The sequence below is a fragment of the Notolepis coatsorum genome, assembly GCF_963971535.1.
Source record: "Notolepis coatsorum genome assembly, chromosome: 2".
Classification (NCBI taxonomy): domain Eukaryota; kingdom Metazoa; phylum Chordata; class Actinopteri; order Aulopiformes; family Paralepididae; genus Notolepis; species Notolepis coatsorum.
The window spans coordinates 205,394,463-205,417,025 of NC_140166.1; the positions used below are offsets into that span (position 1 = coordinate 205,394,463).

The window sequence follows — 22,563 nt, forward strand, 5'->3', positions numbered from 1 at the left end:
ATTACGAGGTCTCCACACTGTGCTACTGCTGATAGGAACCATTACAAGGTCTCCACACTGCTACGGCTGATAGGAACCATTACAAGGTCTCCACACTGTGCTACTGCTGATAGGAACCATTACGAGGTCTCCACACTGTGCTACGGCTGATAGGAACCATTACAAGGTCTCCACACTGTCTGCTACTACAAGGTCAGATCCCCAAATGGATCATTGATGCCTTTTATGACATTCTACAAGTCTTTAGAGTTCCCCCTGCTACTCCAGCAACATTGCCAACACTAAATGACAGGCCAGCAAGAACGCTGCGATCATCAGCTGCTGGACTGGAGGCTCCCAGAAATAGTCAAAAGAAGATCGGCGATGCAGCCTTTGTCAACTACGCCCCAAAACTATGGAACAAACTGCCCAAAAACATCATGGAAGCCAACTTGCTAGATATCTTCACATCTCTTTACTCAGGCATTTAAATGAGATATCTAAACAAAGAGCCATATTAAGATGTTAGATCCTAATATGAAAGATTATGTGATTTATTCTTTATGTGTATTTTATGGCTACACTTTATGCCTATGCCTTTTTTTACTGCTGTGAAGCACTTGAGCTGAAATTCTTGTATGAAAGGTGCTATACAAATAAAGTTGATATACTGTGAGGCATTGATGGCAGCCTAGTTTGAGAGTATGTTTCTTGTACTGTATACATTGCTCTGGCTCTGACATTTCACAATGTTTAGTATTGTGCCAACAATAAAAATGTGTAACCTCTTTTGTCCTGTACCTTCTTTACTTACTCTGATGACTTATTCTGTATAATCCTACAGTAGTAATTCTACAGACCAAAGCAAAAGCTGCACCCACATGTTTTTACATTTCCTTTATGGTCCTTTGTGATCTTTTCATGATCCTTTGTGTTCCATTATGATCTTCTTTATTCTACAACCACTATTCTCTTCTATCCGCAGGAGTCTTGGAGTGCATTTCTCTAAGGTGCGGTCTCTGACCTTGGATACGTGGGAGCCAGAGTTACTGAAGGTATGGGGGGGATGGAGAGAAGCTAACTGTCCATCAAGTACAAGTTGGCTGGAGTTATTCATGTTTTGTGAAACTGTTGCGTAACTCCACTGTACCTCTTTTAATAGTTGATGTGTGAGCTGGGGAACGGAGTGGTCAACCGGATCTACGAGGCTCGGATAGAGGACCTGGGAGCCAGAAAGCCACAGCCTGGAGACCCAAGGTATGAAACAAGTAGAGGACATCCCTGTCTGCCATAGAGAGACTTGTCTTGTCTCTATTTTACCTGTCTGCCAGAGAGAGAGACTTGTCTCGTCTCTATTTTACCTGTCTGCCAGAGAGACTTGTCTCTATTTTACCTGTCTGCCAGAGAGAGAGACTTGTCTCGTCTCTATTTTACCTGTCTGCCAGAGAGAGAGACTTGTCTCGTCTCTATTTTACCTGTCTGCCAGAGAGAGAGACTTGTCTCGTCTCTATTTTACCTGTCTGCCAGAGAGAGACTCGTCTCTATTTTACCTGTCTGCCAGAGAGAGACTTGTCTCGTCTCTATTTTACCTGTCTGCCAGAGAGAGACTTGTCTCGTCTCTATTTTACCTGTCTGCCAGAGAGAGACTTGTCTCGTCTCTATTTTACCTGTCTGCCATAGAGACTTGTCTCGTCTCTATTTTACCTGTCTGCCATAGAGACTTGTCTCGTCTCTATTTTACCTGTCTGCCATAGAGACTTGTCTCGTCTCTATTTTACCTGTCTGCCAGAGAGAGACTTGTCTCGTCTCTATTTTACCTGTCTGCCAGAGAGAGACTTGTCTCGTCTCTATTTTACCTGTCTGCCAGAGAGAGACTTGTCTCGTCTCTATTTTACCTGTCTGCCAGAGAGAGACTTGTCTCGTCTCTATTTTACCTGTCTGCCAGAGAGAGACTTGTCTCGTCTCTATTTGACATCTTTGGGATTTTCTTTCTTGTAAAAGTTGCCATTGGCTGCCATATGATTCTTTTAGTTTTTTCATTTGTTAGTTTTTTCCCCAATAAGAACAATTGTTTTATTAAATTCGTAGTGTCCTTCTTGGAAATTTGAGGTGCAGATGAGTCCGTCTCCTTCCTTTTTGTGTCCCTTGACTTTGACCAGTGTCCCTCTCTACCCTCCCAGACACGAGATCGAGGCCTACATCAAAGCCAAGTACGTGGACCGCAGGTTTGTGCGTCGGCCGTCGGACGAGGAGCTCCGCACCAAGGTGGTGTCCCTGAGCAAACAGGAGAAGCGGCTCAGCAGCAGCTCGGAGCACCTGCCCCCCAGGCCCCCGCCGCCCACCCCCAAGTTACGGCCCGCGTCCAACGCATCGGGACAGTCGGGTCAGTAAAGCCAACGCACCCCGGCCTTGGATCGTCTTAAGCTACTTCTTCGTCTTGTAACTTTTCCTTGACATCTCGAGTAGATGTCAAAGTGGTCAAAAGAGCGTTGCAAAGGAAGAATGAAAGGCTTTGTGGATAATTCAAACACAGGCCTGGACTCTTAAAGGTGCACTCTGTGATTTATACTCTTTTCTTTTTTTAGATTCAAAACAATCTAAAAATAATAATAGTATTTTACTCGTAGTCCGAGCTTGTGAAGCCAAAATGGAACCGATAGGATGCACCTTTAGAGACCTAGTTATATATATAAAAAAAAAATCATCACAGCAGCAAGAGTCCAGGTGGTCCGTTGGGTCATCTTCGTCTCCCATTGTGTCTTGTGGTCTCAGTGTAGTCAGTGTAGTCTAACTTCCACTGCTTCCATCTTGCTTTTTTTCCTCTCTGTTCACACACCTTTCTCCCTCTCCTCTCTATCTCAACCTCTCCTTTCTTCTCTTCTCTCTGTCCCTCTCTTCGGCCACTCTACGCTTCTCAACTAATCCCCCCCTTTGCTGCCTACTTCCCCCCCGCCCTTCCACTCACCCCGGCCCTCCAACCCCTCCTATTGTCCCGCGCGTGTAGCTGCAGCTACCGGCCTGGAGGCGAGGCGCGACTCTCTCTTCTGTCCCGACGAGCTTGACTCGCTCTTCTCCTACTTTGACAACTCCTCCAAGCTAAGGAGCAGTAAGTACTAAAAGGCTCAGAATGTTCCCCTTAACCCCCCCCCATCCATCCATTTCTACTCACCGCTCACTCAGGCTGTCGACCCATTCAACCCATCCCCCTTAATCCTCCTCTCGACTGGAGCTTTTAACGGGCCGCCATCACATCATCCCCCAGGGGTGTCTCTCACATGGTAGTGGTCACCGTCTTTTGCCTGGGGTTTTTATCTGTCCCTGTTGTGTTTGTGTTATTCAGGGATGTGCCTCTTTGGGTGAGGTGGCTGATCTACTGTCCGATGATCTTTCCATTTTGATTTCGGTGGGTGGCTGTGTGTGTTTGCAGGTCATATTAAGTTTGTCGTGCAAGTAGTGATTCAAACCTTCTTTTTTCTTCCAGTAAGAAGCGCAGACAGTGGGATCCAGAACAGTGCTGATGGGAGCAGGGAGATGTTGGCCGCCGCCCACTCCACTAACAGCCTGGTGGACAACGCAGGTATTACACGCTTTGATCCGACATGTGACCTAACGGCTAGTGTTGGGTACCGAACACTGTACCTTTAACACATTCAGCGCCAGACCCGGGATAAGTTGGGTTAACTCGCCATCGATTGAGCGTCAAACCCGAGAAAACCCGGGTTTTAATCGTTATTTCTTTTATTCGCTATATCCATTCATAATTCATCCATCCAGCCTGATGTTATCATTGGGAATGGCTCTGAGATTGCAAACGGCCAATACCGCCGCCTAACTCCTTGCGGCCGGTATTGCACATCATTGGAAACCCTCTGGCTTGGGCTGTGTGTCGATCTAAGAAGTCCGGTCCAGGTTTTCCTTCCCCGGCATGCGTAACGTTTATAACACATGGATTGGGGACACTCGAGCACCGCCGGTTCATGTGTTTTGGTGGATAACATTGGACACACGACCGCGATCAATATTTGGAATGGCGATCAGATAATTGGATTATTCTTTTTGCAATACATCATAGATGAGGTAAGGACTATATGTTATCAATCTTGCGTTGATCCGATGATTTTTTCCCCGCGATCGCAGCGTGTGTCTGTAATGTACTGTGTAATGTATGCCGTTGGTGGTGCTCGAAGCATAGAAACCCCACCCTTTCGTGCATGCATGATGAAACATAATACCGATAATCTAGCGTTGATTTCAGAATGATTCTTGATCCAGGCGAGAAATGGCACGATTTATAATAAAATGCAGTAAAGCGCTGTTTGCCGGAGTTTCCTGGGATTACACAGGATCACTCTAAAACTATACTCATATTCACCATGGTATAAAACGGAAATGTATGGATGAAAAAATTATCTGTTTTTTGCGTGTTGACCAGAAGAAACTCACTGACAATCGACGTTGTTATTAGATCCATAGCTATAATATTTAATATAGGTTTAGCACTGCAAACCGGAATTTATCCCCATTGAACAGAGCGCTGGCACACAACGGCCCAACACCTATAGCGACCTCTGGCGCTGAACCTGTTAAGGGTACCGGCCGAATTACATCGGTACCACCAGGTTCACGCTGGATCAATCTGTAACAAATACCTGTCCAGTTACACTTCAATCAGGCGAATTTAAAAAAAAGTGATGCCGTCCTTTTTTCAACACATCGCCTGCTCCACAAGAGAAGGAAACGCACTCGACCACTGCTACACCCCGTTCAGAGCCGGCTACAAGGCTGTAGCGGCTCCACCATTGAAGGGGGCTACAAGCTCATCCGATCACGACTCCATTATCCTCATTCCGGCTTACAAACAAAGATCACGTGACGCCGTCGTGTCACGTGAGAAAAATGGACCGACCAATCAGAGGCCACACTTCAGGATGCGCTCGAGGATGTGGACTGGAATATGTTTCAAGGACGCGCCAGTGACGTCAGCGAGTTACTTCGCCGACAGCGTTATCTGCTTCATCACAACACTGGCTGATAGTATCGTCCCTACTAAAAAGGTGCGGGTCTTCCCTAACCAGAAACCGTGGGTGGACAGTACTATCAGAGCAGCTCTGAAATCCCGCTCCACTGCTTACAACCTGGGCAGAGAGTCGGGAAACATGGAAGAGTACAAGGCTTCAGTCTATACTCTGCGCAAGGCTGTAAAACTTGCAAAACGGACATATGCTGATAAACTGGAGACACAAATGGCACAAAACGACACAAGGCTTATGGCGGGGACTGAGGAGAATAACTGACGACAAAGTCAGCGCCCCCTCAATGGGGAGCGACGACGCCTCTCTCGCGGACAAACTCAACTCTTTCTACGCTCGGTTTGATGTAGACAGTGGTGCCGCTTGCTCAGCGGCTAGTGACGTCACTGGCGTGCCGGCTGTTGTGGAGGGGGGCAACCGCGGGGGGCGGGTACGCTCTCTTGTTGTCGGAACACAGTGTGAGAAGAGCATTTATGCAGGTGAACACCAGAAAAGCTGCTGGCCCAGATGGTATAACAGGACGCATACTTAAGTCCTGTGCCAACCAGCTAGCCCCAGTGTTCACCGCCATATTTAATCAATCCCTGGCGGAGTCAGTGGTCCCTGCCTGCTTCAAGATGTCTACCATCATCCCTGTACCAAAGAAACCCTCCCCAACATGTCTCAATGACTACAGACCGGTGGCACTCACCTCTGTGGCCATGAAATGTTTCGAGAGGCTGGTCAAGGATCACATTTGTGCCTCCCTCCCCAGTGATATGGACCCCATGCAATTTGCATACAGGCCAAACAGGTCCACTGACGATGCGGTCTCCCAAGTACTGCACAGCACCCTCTCTCACCTTGACTACCAGAAGGGCGGCTATGTGAGACTGTTGTTCATTGACTACAGCTCAGCGTTCAACACCATAGTCCCCACCAGACTGGTGGACAAGCTGATCGAGCTGGGTCTGAGCTCCGCTCTGAGCGCCTGGATACTGGACTTTCTGAGCGAAAGGCCCCAGGCGGTCAGGGTGGGGGGTCAGACCTCCAACACCATCACCCTGAGCATCGGGTCCCCCCAGGGCTGTGTTATGAGCCCCCTGCTGTACTCACTATACACACACGACTGTGTGGCCAAGTTCAGCTCCAACTCCATAGTGAAGTTTGCGGATGACACAGTGGTGGTGGGGCTGATCTCGGACAACGACGAGAAGGCCTACCGGGAGGAGGTTGAGGTACTGGAACGCTGGTGCCAGGACAACAGCCTGCTCCTGAACATTGGTAAAACCAAGGAGCTGATAGTGGATTATAGGAGAGGACAGCAGGAGACACACGCACCACTGAGGATAAACGGGGCTACCGTGGACAGGGTGAGCAGCTTTAAGTACCTGGGGGTCCACATCTCAGAGGATCTGACATGGTCAACACGCATAGACTCAGTCGTAAAAAAGGCGAAGCAGCGCCTCTACCACCTGAGACGGTTAAGGAAGTTCAGAGTATCTGGGAAGATACTCCAGTCCTTCTACTCAGGAGCTGTAGAGAGCATCTTGACTGGAAACATCACTGCCTGGTATGGAAACAGCACGGCACAGGACAAGAAGGCCCTACAGAGAGTGGTGCGCTCAGCCGAGCGTACCACGGGTATTGCACTACCACCCCTGCAGGTTCTATACAACAAGAGGTGCAAATCCAGAGCCTGCAGAATAATGAAAGACCCTCACCACCCCAACAACAGCCTGTTCATGCTGCTGAGGTCAGGCAGACACCTGCGAACCCCAGCTACTAGGACAGAGAGGCTTCGGCTCAGCTTCTTCCCCCAGGCCATCAGAGCCTTGAACACTGAACTCTACACACACAAGCACACATAAGCACACACACGACACACACACTGTACACGCTCACACACTAGCAGCCACTTTAACATGAGCAAGCACACACTCATGCTGCACACGCCCACACTTATGGCCACTAAGGAAAGGTCACTAAATAGTATAGCATAACCTGAGATTGTATAAAATATGTAAATAACTATGTACAAATACCGATATGCCCTACTATGTTACTTGTTTATTGCACAATGTTGTTTTATTGGATTCTATTATATGTTGTACTACTGTATTGCACATCGTTGCGGGCAAGACCACCCGCATTTCATTGTATACTTGTATGCTGTGACAAATAAAACTCTTGACTTGACTTGACTTGACTTGACTTCCTGTTATTCTCCATCAGATGCTGCTGAGCCTCCACCCATGGCCATGCCTGCCACGCTGCCCCCTCCGTCACCCTGCAAGGAGGTGGTGTTCTACGAGCCTAAGGAGTACAGTCCGGGCCTCCAGCTGTACTGGGCATCGTGCGCCAGAAGCCTGCCGGAGATGGCAGAGGCCCTGGCTCACGGGGGCGAGGTCAACTGGGTGAACACGGACGACGACAAGAGGACGCCACTCATCATGGCTGTGCAGGGGGTGAGCATAGATGGATAATTCAGCATCGCTGCAGCGCTCAGTATTGTGGGTGTGTGACTCAAAAGCTTATCCTGAGGTGTGTGTGTGATTCCTGTTCTGTATCTTCCCTGTGATCTCAGGGTTCGTTGGTCGCCTGTGAGTTCCTGCTCCAGAACGCGGCCAGCGTGAACCAGCAGGATGCCCAGGGACGAGGACCCCTCCACCACGCCACCATCCTGGGACACACGGGGTTAGTGTTCCTCATCTCATAGACCAAAAGCTTGTAATGGATGATGATGATGTTAATGAGGTTAATTATGGTGAACTAGGATTAGCCACTGGGAATGTAGGCTATGAACTGAGATTACGTTTGACCTGCCGCCAGAAATTAATTGGCAGCCCTTGTTGTTTATTTCAGACAAGTATGTTTATTCCTGAAAAGAGGAGCCAATCAAAATGCTACAGACATCGACGAGAAAACACCCCTAGCCATGGCAGTGGAAGCGGCCAACGCAGACATCGTCACACTGTGAGTGCCATTATAATAAATAAATAAAAGAGAAAATTGAATATACAATCATCTTAGCTGTGCCAATCTGCAACGTCCCTTCTCTTGTCCCTCCCCCAGGTTGCGATTGGCCAAGATGAATGAGGAAATGCGAGAGGCTGAGGGGCCCTACAGCCAGTCAGGTCAATATACCACCACCAGCCCTACCGAGATGCAATACAGAAAATGCATGCAGGAGTTTATTAGCCTGCAGCTGGATGAAACCTAGTCGCTTCACATCCTCCGTAGTTCACAGGAGTACCGTGTCATAACCAGAAGAGGTCTAAAACCTAGATTTTCTCCTGTGACCTACTGTACTGTGTGCAAAAGCCCTTTTAATCACTCAACCAGGTGTTGTGTGTGTTTTAGAGTCAGGTGCTACATTCTTTGTCACTGGGTCAAAGCCATCAGTTCTACATCGGCTGTTCCGATCGCAGCAGGATCATCTGGGACTTGAAACAATAGCTGTTACTCTGAAGTCCCGTTGCCTCCCAGCTGTCAGAACAGCCTCCATGTCTTGCCACAAACCTGGCGACTGCCACGCTTTATCCATTACGACACTTAAACCTCAACGCGAAGGTAGTCTTCTATCAGGTAATAATTGTGACATTTGAATGACAGTTTTGACCATCAGACCGGTCTTTGGGTGGCACCGGGTGTCTCGATAACGCACTGTGTTTGGGACGGATGACCCGAGGAAATAATTTATGCACATTCCTTTATAACGGTTATGCAAATTCTCTTATATATTTTCCATGTATGGTTCCTATTTTGAGTCTTAAGCTCTTTTCAAACCCTTGTCTTGTTTACCCATCGCAACATGTGAGGTGCATTGATCCTGGCCACATTATATGTACCGGTATGCTTGTTATTTTTATTTTACATGTCCGGTCAGGAAAAATATCTATTTTAGAACTATTGCTTTAAAAATATATATATATAGAAAAATATAAGCATATATAAACTGTTGTAAATTGTGTATATACATACATTTCTATATCAACATTTGATAGGAGAAGTAGAATTGAGAGGGACTCTTTGATTGCTAATGTGATCGCCTGTGTGTTGTTAAAACACCGCTTGCACAAGGACCATGAGGGTCTTGTGCCTGCATCCTTGGTTCTGTTTTTATTTTTATTATTATTATTGTGTGGTATTTTATACCTATATATTGTGTCTTGGTTATTAGTCGGTATGTTAAGTGTGCTTGCTAATTGCCCGTCGACATGAGAAATCAAGAATTGTAAGCTGGAAGGCCTTTTAATGGCATCGATTGATTGTCTTAAATGTTAGCAGTCTTTTAAGGATGACGGTTATTCATAGTCAGACCTTTTTTGGAAACGGTAGGCACCGTCAAGGAGGTGCAATAGCATAGAGAGAGAAAAAAATCGACATGTAACGATGTACAGTATAGCATTTTATCACCAAGTAGTAGCTTATCTTACACATATTGGAGCTTTAAAAAGAAAAAAAGTGGGGGAAAAAAGAGACTAGCTTTCTGAAGAATGCAGATATACATTAGAGTATGAAGCCATGTTATTGTTGATAAAACGGCAAATTAATTTAAATTGTACCCAGATTTCATCCACACGATCCCCAGGTAATCCTGACTGCTCATTTCATCATCTGGCACAAAAGCACTTTTTATTAGCTCATTTCAAATGTGTCCCCCCGACTGTTCATTCAAGCTCATAGAGCAGTGACCCCTAGTGGTTGGAAGCGATGTTATTGTATCGGCATGCATTTCACTATCCCGTACCAGCTCTTTGAATGACTGGTGTGTTAAGGGTTGCGTTTTAGGGATAGCGTAGGGGTTTTCTTATGATTGTGTTGTGATTGTGATGAGGGAATAGAGTTATATCTATGCTCCCCTAGAGTTATATTTGTGGAGGTTGCAATCGCATCTACAGGGTAGGGAATAGAGGGGACTCCTGCATTGGCCTGTACTGACCACAAGAGGGAGCACTATACTCAGAGAGATTCCTTTACTTTGCTGTAGATGAAGGAGTATCTTTTGCTGAGGGTTAGATGTTGTGTTGTTGTAGGAACAGTAAGTGGTGAATGCTGCCGTTTGGCCGTCCTCTGTGTGGAGCTTCCTCTGGTTCTTTTTCTGTGTTTTAAGATTCAGTCACTGACGTTTGGACCTATGACAAGGACGGTACTTGAGTAGACAAGCCTGTTCATATATTTTCCTTTGCGGAATACGTGCTTTAATGAAACGTGAGCAATTTCTGACTTGTTGCCTTAAGGTCAACACCAAGCAACGGTAACGATGACACAAGGAGTTATGACTTGGAATCTGGCGCGGAAGAGCAGAAGTACTACATGTCAGTCATGTTTACTTCATGAGAAAGAATAGCCCTGTGTTTCCAAGATGAGCTGTGGTCCTCCTCTGTAACCCGAGGGCCTGTTAATCAGCGTTTCCAATCAGTAGAAGAACGAAGAGGTGATGGAGCATATTATTGAGATAGTGAATGTTAGAGAGTGAATCGTTGCATCCAAAGTATCTTTGCCCCCCCTTTAAAGTACAGTACCATTGACGGAAGTGTCTCTCCCTGTGTGGGATTGAAAGTTCAAACGAGATCTTACTGAATTGTAGAGCAAGGCTCTCTCGTCAGACACTCTGATAACATGCTCTGTTACTTATTGCTCTCTTTGCTCATCTTTCTCTGTGACTCCACTTGCTATAGGTTCTGTACTTTTCTGTTCTCGCTCTCCTCCCCAGAGTTGGTGCCTTTCTTTCTGTTCTCGTTTCTTTGGGGTGCCGAGGCCAACGCAGCTGTATTTCTGTACATAAATCCTGCACTTTAAATACAATACAGTTGTTAACAAAAAAAACGAATGTTGTGGGCTCGTCTTTTATTTCCGACAGTCGCCGTTCTAATGTGCGGCTGTTTGTCAGTTTCTCAAACATTTTGCCATTTGCTTCTCTTCTTTTCCACTACTACTCTTCTTGCGTCGTTTCTTTGTCTGTCGAGCCACAGCGATGCTTTTCCAGGTATGGCAGCCTTTCTCTATTTCATTTCTGCTGTCATTGACACTCTGCGTTACTGTCCCTGTGCATGCGTCTCTGGGGAAATAAACAAAACAAATTGATAGTGTTTTGCAAATCATCTACATTGTTCTGACTTCTTCTCAAAGTAAGTCTGCATCGGTTACTTAAGTTTTTTTTCGTCTTTTTTTTTTTTTTTTTTTTTTGACCCTCACAGGAGATGAAACTTACCAAGACATTTTCCAGGACTTTACCCAGATGGCGTCCCACGACCCAGACAAGTTGAACCGGTACCAACAGTACGACTCACAGAAGCCTTGACACGGGAGGAGACACTCCTGAGTCCAGTTCCACTCAGAACATTTTCTGGAAACACCTGGAATTCAGCCGGGTAGTACAGCCCCCTGCTTTAGGACAGGCAGTCCCGCTTCACCAGAACTACAGTGACACTGAAGCTGCTATGCATTACTTCCTACTGGGTTTGGACAGGTTTTTATCTCTAATGTAAAAGTAAATGTGTTTCAGTGAAGTGGAATTCAAGTACTTATGTGAACTACCCCCCCCCCCTCCCTCTTGGCTAGTTCTATGCAAAATCTTGTACATAATCAAATCACGTGGTAATAAGAAGTAACCCTGAATGTATAGGCGCTTTCCAGGCTGTTGGTTATGCTGTCCACGTCTGCCATTAGTATGCCCATATTTCCAACTTCAAGTTGCAACACAATCTTCCCACTTGTGTTGATTTCTATATAGAGGCTGTCGCCATATACTGTTGAAATTGTCCATCGATTTGTTTTTTAAAGCAATACTCTGTGAACTAGGATGACCTTTTTAACCCTTTGTCGTGTGGCAGTGAAAGGGTTAACATGTATTATCGCCGTGAAAGGGTTAACCCTTTGGTAGTGTGGTAGTGAAAGGGTTAAAGCATAGGCATAAAGTATGCCGCAGTATGTTATTGTGTCCGACATGAAGGTTTGTTTTGTCGACCACTTGGTTGCATATATGGCCATTATGCAATTTACTTATTTGCGCAAATCCTTTAGTCTTAAATCACCACTGATGTTTACCAGTTTTTATGGTAAGACTTTGACGTGTGAAATAATGTACAGTCACGGAAGTGCATGTGTTATTGACGTTTGTAATGTAGTAATGGTTCCACATTTCTTTTAGTTATTTTTTTTCTTAAATGCTAGATATTTTATATATTCTTTTCGTCCCAATGAATGATTTTTATTTTCCAAGATTTTACACCAGATTAGTATCTTATCTGTGATCAGTGGCATCCAGTTTTCAGTGTCTTTCTTTTGTTGTTGTGAGATTAAAGAACGTCATCTTGGGCTCAGAATCGGCCGTATTGTGAGGAGATGGAGAGTTAAAGAAACTGTAACGTTAGATCACCAGGACGTACACAGATTTGGTCATTTTATATTATGTTTTTGTCCTCCGATCATTGGACGGCAAAAGCCTTGCCTCCACTCAACAGTCAGTTTGTGTTTTCGCTATAGATGTGATTCCAAGTGCAACGTAAAATTCAGCATGGAGAAAAAGAAATCGTACATCAATTCAACATGGGATACAAATCTTGTACATTTTGTACAGATGCTTTTGAATACACCGGAGAACTCTAGCATAAAGTAGTGGTACTTGAATCATTAAATAAGCTTTTGTAAATGCTGTTTTTATCCTGTATTTGTATCTTGTTTTATATTGCCTGCCTGTAAACCAATATACCTGTGATTTCTAAGGACCTTAATACATATACTACAAATCATGGACTGATTAATTGCTGATTTTCTTGTTCTTGGTGATTTTTCATGCTTCATATCCCTCCTAGTTACATACATACACACCGTCCTCATATCCCTCCTAGTTACATACATACACACAGTCCTCATATCCCTCCTAGTTACATACAGTCATATCCCTCCTAGTTACATACATACAGTCCTCATATTCCTTCTAGTTACATACACAGTCCTCATATCCCTCCTAGTTACATACACACAGTCTTCATATCCCTACGAGTTAGACATACTGTACACAGTCCTTATATCCCTCCCAGTTGCATACATACACGATTGCGACACCTGCTGGCCCCAAGTTGTACTGCATCTGTGTTTTCAAGACCTTTCCCACAAGCATCTTCCGCTGTGTGTGATTTCTTTGTATGCAAACTTTCTGCAGAGTGAATTCTTGGTGGTCGAGTGGCTCTGTGTTTGTTTTCCATTGTTTGAGAAAATACCCGACGCTCTGCACGAAGAAACTATCATGTCTCGTTCGTTGCACGCGGGCGGCTCTCCCGTGTTGCCGCGGTCACATGGTCAAATTGTCACATTCTTGCACTCATGACCTGTCATAAAGCCACACGCTTCCAGGCGTACTTCTGGTATTGAGAGAAGACTGACGAAGCTGGTCACACCAGACCATGTGAGTGCATGGTTGAAGCATCGGTGGTCTCCGTTTGTTCTGTACACGCTCCAGAACGTACAGAAATTACACATTGGCTTACATACATACAGGCTTTTATGGTTGGCAGAAACACTGGTCTTCCATGACTACCATTTATGTCATGATGAATTGAAAATTCACTAGTTTTACCATATTTAAATTGACTGTGCTGAAGTCTGGGGAAACACTTATAATTCTACACTACAACCACTTTTTATACTCTAAAAAAGGGCCATAAGGATAGTTCACATTGCAGGTTATCGTGATCACACAAATATTATTTTTAAAGTCAAAAACATTAAAGTTAAATGATCTTGTGGAATTTAAATATATATATATTTTTTTAATGTTTTAAATTAGTACACTCATTTGAGTAGTGGAAAAGGGGTAGGATTAAATAAGTGTATACTTCTTCCTACTCCTTTTCGAACATGTAAATTGAGTTATGTTTTGCTTTTGTTTAGTTATTATTTTGTTTGTGTTATGTTTTGATTTTGTTTAGTTATTTATTTTGTTTGTATTCATTTACATGTTCGAAATAAAGATTTAAAAAAGAAATGGGGGACCCTGATGTAAACAAGATGAAAGTATTTCTCTGGTCTGCATCCCCTTAACAATTGTGTGTATTGAGCTGTACTGTATTGTACCCATTCTGCAATCTGTTAATAAAGTTTTCAATCAATCAAGAACAAATACTGAGTAACGAGACTGGCATTAGGACAAGTTTGTCAAAAAGGTGGGAACATACTTTAATTGTTTGGTAGCCTGTTCATAATCATACACACTTTACCCACAGCTGTTTGTGGTTCTGTAAGACGTGACTTTGTGGTTCTGTAAGACGTGAATGTTTGTGGTTCTGTAAGACGAGACTGTTTGTGGTTCTGTAAGACGAGACTGTTTGTGGTTCTGTAAGACGTGAATGTTTGTGGTTCTGTAAGACGTGAATGTTTGTGGTTCTGTAAGACGTGACTGTTTGTGGTTCTGTAAAACGTGAATGTTTTGAGATTATGGTACAGAGAGCTTGACATTTTATAACCAGCAGCTAAGAGGATCACATCCAATTTTGAAAGATTTTACTACCGGTTCATTGGAAATACATTAATTTAATAATAATAACTATTTGTATAGCACTTTGCACACAGAAGTTGCAGTTCAAAGTGCTTCACAACAGTAAAGAGAAATACAGGCATAAGTGAGCATAAAAAATATAGAGAGGTAGCAAGGTAGGTAGTTAGGTATTTATTTAGACAACAAAACATATACAGATCATTACTCACATTATTTGCTTTTGTCAAGGATATACGAAAAAGCCAATGACTTATTTACATTGTTGTCCTTGGAAGTCAAGGATGCTTGAAAACAACACATACAACTCATTACAGAAAATCATTCACAATTATTACATTTGCATAGCAATAATGGCACAACCCTTAAATTAATGTATACAACCATGTACATTTGTTGAAACATGTTAATCTAGCCGTGAGTCTGTGTGTCTCTGAGCACCCCGACGGGAGGGGTTGGTGGGGTGGGAGGGAGGACGGAGAGAGATTCCGGCTTTGACTAATTACAGTTGCCATCAGCTAGGACCGGAGGGGGAGGAGTTTTGGATATGACTACCGTTGCCGTCATAGGGGGTGGGGTTTTGGCTTTGGTGACGAGACAGTCTTTGGCTCCCCCCTCCAGCGTGCGCACATCGCAAGGTAAGGTAAATCAGTGTTTCACATTGATTGATTGATTGATTGAAAACTTTATTAACAGATTGCAGAATGGGTACAATACAGTACAGCTCAATACACACAATTGTTAAGGGGATGCAGACCAGAGAAAGGCTTTCGTCTTGTTTACATCAGGGTCCCCCATTTTCAATTCATCAGGACATATATGACATACATGACATACAGATATACATTTACGTATATACATTAGGATCTATAGCATTCCAATAGGCCTTTCTGTTTACAGTTTCATTCAGTAATACAAATAATGAAAATTGTATTTATAATAAAAATTATAAAATAGAACGGACATACAACAGGGTATTTAACATACAACAGCTGTGCATCAGTAAGAAGTAAAAAGTGTGATAAAATAGTTCAATTTTGAATTACAACAGAGCAGTGCTCTTAAAATTACAGTGCGCAGCATAGGAGGTAGTGAGATACAATTTGCATAGAACCGACACATGAATTTGATAGGAAGTGTATAAAAGTAGGTATAGGGTAAGAATAGTGCAGGTAAAGTACAATTTGTGTCAGGATATCCCTGATGTTTTTTTAAAGGAAAAATGCTGATTAATTTGGACATAATCTCACATACAAACATAAATATACTGTAGAGAATGTAATGTATTTCTCTGGCAGTGTGCCTTGATTTATTATGTGCTAATATTGTATAATTAGTGTCACAAGCTACTGGCAGGTATACTTCACACGCTATGGCTAGCAATCCAGCCATACAGATACTGGTTATGGGATATGGGTCTCCTCCAACCAAAAACATGTACCATGCTAGACATCAAAGCAAAGTGACTTTATTTATTTATTTATTTTTAACTGCACAAAAAAACAATGGTGATTTATTTTGCACATAATCTCAGTCACACTAACCGAAACCTGAACGGTTTTGCACACATTAATTTAGTTTTGACAGTTATTGTATTGGGGACATTGAATCTTTGTGTTCATTTTTACGATTTGATTTGATTATGATTATGTGCAAAATAAATCAACATATACTTTTAGGTGAAGTGCCCCTTAAGTATAATCTTTGGTCTTCACGTGACTAAAGATAGCGATATGTATTTGTGGGATGGTGGACTGTCCTGCTACTGTCTAAAAACGGTGTCTTTCCATGGACCAGGAGAGACTTTTATTTTATTTGTATTTATTTAGCCATTATTTAATCGGTATGTTAAACACTTACCATGAGAACATTACAAAATAATAATATAAATACAGTAGAAGTGCAGCAAGGTGCAGTGCAAGGAGATGAGTAAAAGCAGGACAGACACACACATGGGACAGAGGATTGGAACGAGCTGCGCCCAGAGGAGGTGCAGAGACCCTGGGAGGTATTCGGTCTCTTTATGGGAGGATCTGCTGCTGTCAGGGGAAATACTTCCACTGTTCACTTGCCACAGTCCAGTACCTTCCTGGGCCGTCTTGCCAGTATCCTAACAGTCAAAGACGGAACCTGTCCGAACAGGACAGAAACCACCAGTACTGTACTGACACCCCAGGTACAGTATATACTCTGCGAGGTCTGAGGTAGGACTGGCATTACTCTGCTGTTGGTGTTACTACCCAGAATACATAAACCACTTCAAAACAATTGTTTCGAGGCACCGTGAACCCAAACGTAAGCCTTCTCTGAATGTTTGTAAACAAAATTGCGGGTCCTGTCATTGTAAACAAACACAGTGAGAAACGGCAACTTTTCAGGCAGATTCACAGCTTCAAACTTTCCAGAGAGACCCAGTTTTCCTCAGAGGGCAGTTTGTTTATTCAGTTATGAAAATATACCGTACGTTTTGTAGGGCACCTATAAGTGTTGCTTAACACTAAACGTGTTGAATAGGATTTGGCTGTGATTATAGCACCTCCATTTATTTTACCCCCTCTGCCAACCGAATGTTCAATGAACACACCTTTCCATCAGATTTGAAGGAAGCGCAACGTTGCCACGTTCAACTCATTAAGGAAGTCAACTGAACAGAAATCATCTGTGTTCCTAAACGCCTGCGGCCAGCCGTGGCACCTGTAAGAGTGATGTCACACAGTGGACCTGTGTTCCTGTGTTGTAACCCTACATACAGCACGGGCACATTTAATAATGATTTAATCCACGTTTAATACTTATGGCTTGTTTATTTATCCTGGTCTTGAAGTGAAATACTTAAATGAGTTATTGTCGTCTCTGTGTTTACAGCACATGTGTATGTTTAGTCTGCCCAAAACCAGACATCATTGAGATAATTGCAAGTGTAAATTAGTTGACCGAAAGTGGACATACTACGCTTCTCACAATATGTCTGAAAACTGTGAGAGGTGATACTGATATGGTTTAAATATTACAGTTCAACTTGTTGACATAAAGATAAATAGATACTTTATTCATCCCCTTGGGGAAATGCAGGTATATCCAGTAATGCTCACAATGCAGTTGGTACACATTCAAATAGACACACAATAAGTCAAAAGAGTTCAAAGTAAAAAGAAAAGAAAAATATAATAATAATAATAATTAAATAGGGACCCAGCAGTAAAATGGATCAATATTGTAAGACAAATGAGCACTATTGTGTTAAAAATTGCACATTCGCTATTGTAATAATGTGCAACACAAGCCAACATCAATCATTGTTTCAACATCAATCATTGTATATTAAATGTCCACGTGGCAGGATTACTGCAGAAACATGAGAGCGATGAGAATGAAAAGACCCCCTATTCTGTATCTATATTATCTACCACCTGGTCAGATCCTCTATTCTGTATAGATCTACATTATATACCACCTGGTCAGATCCTCTATTCTGTATAGATCTACATTATATACCACCTGGTCAGATCCTCTATTCTGTATAGATCTACATTATATACCACCTGGTCAGATCCTCTATTCTGTATAGATCTATATTATATACCACCTGCCGGTCAGATCCTCTATTCTGTATAGATCTATATTATATACCACCTGGTCAGATCCTCTATTCTGTATAGATCTATATTATCTACCACCTGGTCAGATCCTCTATTCCGTATAGATCTATATTATATACCACTTGGTCAGATCCTCTATTCTGTATAGATCTATATTATATACCACCTGGTCAGATCCTCTATTCTGTATAGATCTATATTATATACCACCTGGTCAGATCCTCTATTCTGTATAGATCTATATTATCTACCACCTGGTCAGCTTCTCTATTCTGTATAGATCTATATTATATACCACCTGGTCAGATCCTCTATTCTGTATAGATCTATATTATATACCACCTGGTCTGTTGAACTGCATTATGGTGCAAAATAAGCTTTTCCAAACAAAACCTGCTCATCAACAAACAGGGGTGGCAGTGGTTCAGGAGCGGTCGTCTGGTAATCAGAAGGTTCCCGGTTTGATTCCAGCTCCTCCCGGCAGTGTGTCAAAGTGTCCTTGAGCAAGACACTTAACCCCTAAATGGTTGCCTCCGCTGTCGGTGTGTGCATGTGTGAGTGAATGGGTGAATGTGAGGCATAAGTTGTAAAGTGCTTTGGATAAAATCACTATATAAATGCAGCCATTTACCATTCAAGCATAAGTCCACACTCGTGGTTGGCAGGAGATGTTTACTTCAAAACAAATCCCATGGGGGGGGGGGGGGGGGGGCAATGAAAACAGCTACTTCTCCTTTGCAACAGATAGCAACAGCATTTATGAGAAATATGGTCTCATCGTGAGAATTAGGCTGCCAATTGTTTACTGTAAGTATACCAAAGTGTAACAATATGACAATGATACATATATGATATATTATTATTGACAATTCTACTTGTAGGGCCTTTAAGTGGTATCAGGGCAAGTGAAAAGGTACTTGAGGAAATAAAACTGTCCAGTTGCTATTTGGAGACATCAACAAGGAAGAGGCCACAGCTACCGAACCCTCCATGTTGATGCCCCAGCATTGGTGTTGACGAGAGCCAAGCTGTGCATGCCACCACTGCTGGGACTGACCATCGGACCTTTATTCAGGGAAGTCTGTGGCGGGCTCCCCTGTAGAGAACTGGAGGGCCGCTGCTGGAGATGTTTCCCTCCATAAAAATGCAATGTGCACAAACACTGAGAGGGCCAGGCTCCATTAACGTCACTCATCCAACCACAGCGTCCAACGGTCTCCGTGGAACACTGAGCCTGCCAGGGACTACATGCACAGGGCTTCACCGAGGGAGGCCTCGTGCATTTCTACAGAGACGTTGATAATGATCTATGCATTTCTAGCTTTTTTGGCTTTGGTATAAAGAAGGCTCTTCTAACAAAGATCAACAGTGAAGCTTACTGTACGTAGGGATGTCCGATATTATCGGCCGATATTGGCATTAAAATGTAATATCGTAATACCCCTCATATATCGGTATCGGTATCGGAAATTAAGATTTGGACAATATCGGTATATCGGATATCGGTAAAAAGCCAATATCGAACATCCCTAAGTTTAAGATGCCTTCAAATCGAGGCTCAAAACCCACTTCTACCTACTAGCCTTTCCCGTTCACTGACTCATGCCCTGTTTTTCTATGTGTTTGCCTGTGTGCCCTCCCATAAAACGGAGTGTGACTGTTGTCTATATGTATCTTATGTATTTATGTATTTACCCTCTGTACAGCACTTTGGTTGACACGCGTCATGTGAAATGTGCTTTATAAATAAATTTGATTGATTGATTGATTGATTAAGGGGAGACCACCCACCTAAAATACCATTTTCCTGATTTTGGGGCAATTTTGAGATTTTTGTATAATGTTGCCCCTTTACATGTCTTCTTTCAAACTAGTGACAAGAAAACTTAAAATTGCATCCATAAATGTGCACATATCGAATGGGGAAGTGCCTCATTTGCATATATAAACATAAAATTCAGAAAACTTGCAATATATTTTTTCTTAGTTTATATGTACATAACAAACTGGGAAAGTTTCATAGTGATATCTATTCAAATATTTTTTTTTGCCTATTAGGGGGTACAGTAATCGGTTGTGTTGTTTGTTACTAAACTAAAGTTTGATTGGGTGTTGTGTTTGTAAATAGCGGTTACATTTTTTATTTTTTTTTTGACTATTCTAAACAATTGAGATTTTTTTCCCTATCTAGGGGGGTGGTCTCCCCTAACCCTTTCACTACCACACTACAGAAGGTTAACCCTTTCACTACCACACCACCGACTGTTTGGTAGTGAAAGGGTTAACCCTCTGTAGTGTGGTAGTGAAAGGGTTAACCCTTTGTCATGTGGGTTAAACCTGCATCAAAGGGAGGACCGTACATGCAGGGCCAACTGTCCCGCTAGAAAACGTTGGTGTCGGATAAACAGGAGACTGTGTGGGCTGACCGCTGGGACCGCATGGGATACAAGTGTTCCTCCCGTTGGCCCTGGAGTGTCCACCTCAGATCAGCCTCATTAGTGTTCCTGTTCTCCCCGCTCACCTCACACAGCAGCACAACTCAACACGGCCAGCGCTGATGCTTCCACTGCTTCACGAGTTCACACAGAGCCGGGCGGCTAGGGTTTCATATTTTGGAACGGCCTTGTGCTGAGAATCCAAACAGAGCTGCCCATATTCTCTAAATGCCGATGATGAATGGACCGGTGGGATGAATAGGCGCAGTGTTACGAGCATTCTTTCACACCGCGGACTCTGCACCACACTTTCACTGACGAGGAACGTGTGTGTGTGTGTGTGAGGGGGGGGGGGGGGGGGTGCTCGCTGTAGTAACGTGGTGTACCGTGCACCACCCCGAATCCACCTCCTCCCCTTGATCTCGCTCTCGTTCTCCAACGCTGGTGTTTAGTTTATGTCTCTGGCCTGGGCTTCCCAGAATGGGCAGGCCCTCTTCTAGGCTAGACACGAGTGAGGGCTCCCCAGAGGGCTGCCCTCCACGCCCCGATGAGCAGCCCCTTCCAATGGGATGTCCCGGTAGGGAGGGAAACGAGCCCGCTGCACCACCACCAGCGGGTCTGGTCTCCAGCTGTTTTGAGACCCCCAGGACAGTCCTCTCAGTCAGGCGTAGGGAACTCAGATTAGAAGGGTCCGGCCGGTCGCGCCGCTCCTCTGGTTCAACGGCTGAGCGGATTTCATTTTTACGATTATTTTTACTTGTGGAATTCGAGCTCAGGGGCTTCGAGAAGGTGATATTCAATTAAGTGCCTCTTGTGGGATTGGAATGCAGTGCTTAGACTTGCCTCTTGTCCAGACCAGCTGCTATTGGGGGATGCCGACCATGAAGAAAATGTATAACCCTTCAGACTATGTTTTGACATCAGTTGTCCTATCTACCTTCAGAGGGGCCGGGCGTCTGTTACCACTCTCTAAACTCTGGTCATGGGGTAGGGCAGGATTGGGTAAACACACAACGCATGTTACAACTGACTGGGAACTGTGTGCTTCATAGCTGGCTCATGTGGGAGAAGGAACAGACCGTACCGCTGTTTTCTGAACAAGTCCCTTAGTTTATCTTCTATATTACTACCTACTATACTAATATGTCTTTACTACTATGCACTCAACACTGTAGCACCCACGTTTGATGAACAGTGTTACTCGGCTGAAAGAGTTGTACCCTTCCTGCTGACCTGTACAGATCTTGTACAAGTCGCTTTGGATAAAAGCGTTCAGCTAAATGTAAATGTAGAAGTGAAATAACCCAGTTTCTCCAGACACACTCTCATCACTGAGTCAGGCCCTGGTATGGTGGGTGCACTGAAACCGAAACGTTGTATACAGGCCAGAGAAGTAAGTGCATGGATGAGGCCTTGGTTTCACTGCAACTGGCTGTAAAGGAGGGCTGCTGGTCCCAAACAGAACTAAATCACTTGCAAGTTAATCTTCTCGCTGCAGAGAATCGTACAAACAGTGAATCCTGAGACGTAAACATCAGAAAGCTACCGTACCCTACCTCACACATTAAGTCTTGCATAATCTCTTTCCTAGTGTTAGGGAATCACACAGCCAGAGACGGATCTAGCAAACCTGCATCATCCAAGGTGGAGAACAAAGATGGGACAGTGCTCATTGGCTCACACAGGAGGACAGGAATGGAATGAGTTGCCTTTGACCATCAAACAGGGCTTGAACCTGTGCAGTTTACGTGTAGAACGTTATGAAGTGGCTCCTAGAAAATGTCCCAGAGTAACCCAGGAGACGGACAGTGGAGGGAGGCTTCCTGCTTTGGTGTATGAGATCTGTACATTTTGTACATATTTTATTTAAAATTTTGTATTTTACTTTTAGCAATACAGTATACTGTAGGCTGATGATAATGTGTATGTAAATACTATGTACTGCTCATACCAAGGACAATGGAAATAAGTCAGACTTTTTTTATGCCATGCTTGATAATTTTAGGATGCATGACTTGTTGTAACATGTACTGTATTTCAAT

At 43.7% G+C, this 22,563-nt stretch overlaps 1 protein-coding gene across 3 annotated transcripts in view; it reads left to right on the forward strand.

Annotated features, from left to right (window-relative positions):
• LOC311224192 (arf-GAP with coiled-coil, ANK repeat and PH domain-containing protein 2-like) overlaps nucleotides 1–12,747 on the forward strand; it is a 77,895-nt gene extending 65,148 nt beyond the window's left edge. For all 3 annotated transcript variants that reach the window (XM_084309070.1, XM_084309071.1, XM_084309072.1), the window contains 9 exons: nucleotides 965–1,034; nucleotides 1,142–1,236; nucleotides 2,160–2,362; nucleotides 3,461–3,556; nucleotides 7,224–7,456; nucleotides 7,576–7,685; nucleotides 7,854–7,964; nucleotides 8,064–8,125; nucleotides 11,192–12,747. In XM_084309070.1, the coding sequence (XP_084165196.1) occupies nucleotides 965–1,034; nucleotides 1,142–1,236; nucleotides 2,160–2,362; nucleotides 3,461–3,556; nucleotides 7,224–7,456; nucleotides 7,576–7,685; nucleotides 7,854–7,964; nucleotides 8,064–8,125; nucleotides 11,192–11,295 (1,084 nt within the window). In that variant the 3' untranslated portion in view covers nucleotides 11,296–12,747. The remainder of the gene's footprint in view (nucleotides 1–964; nucleotides 1,035–1,141; nucleotides 1,237–2,159; nucleotides 2,363–3,460; nucleotides 3,557–7,223; nucleotides 7,457–7,575; nucleotides 7,686–7,853; nucleotides 7,965–8,063; nucleotides 8,126–11,191) is intronic.
• Nucleotides 12,748–22,563: the final 9,816 nt, after the last annotated feature.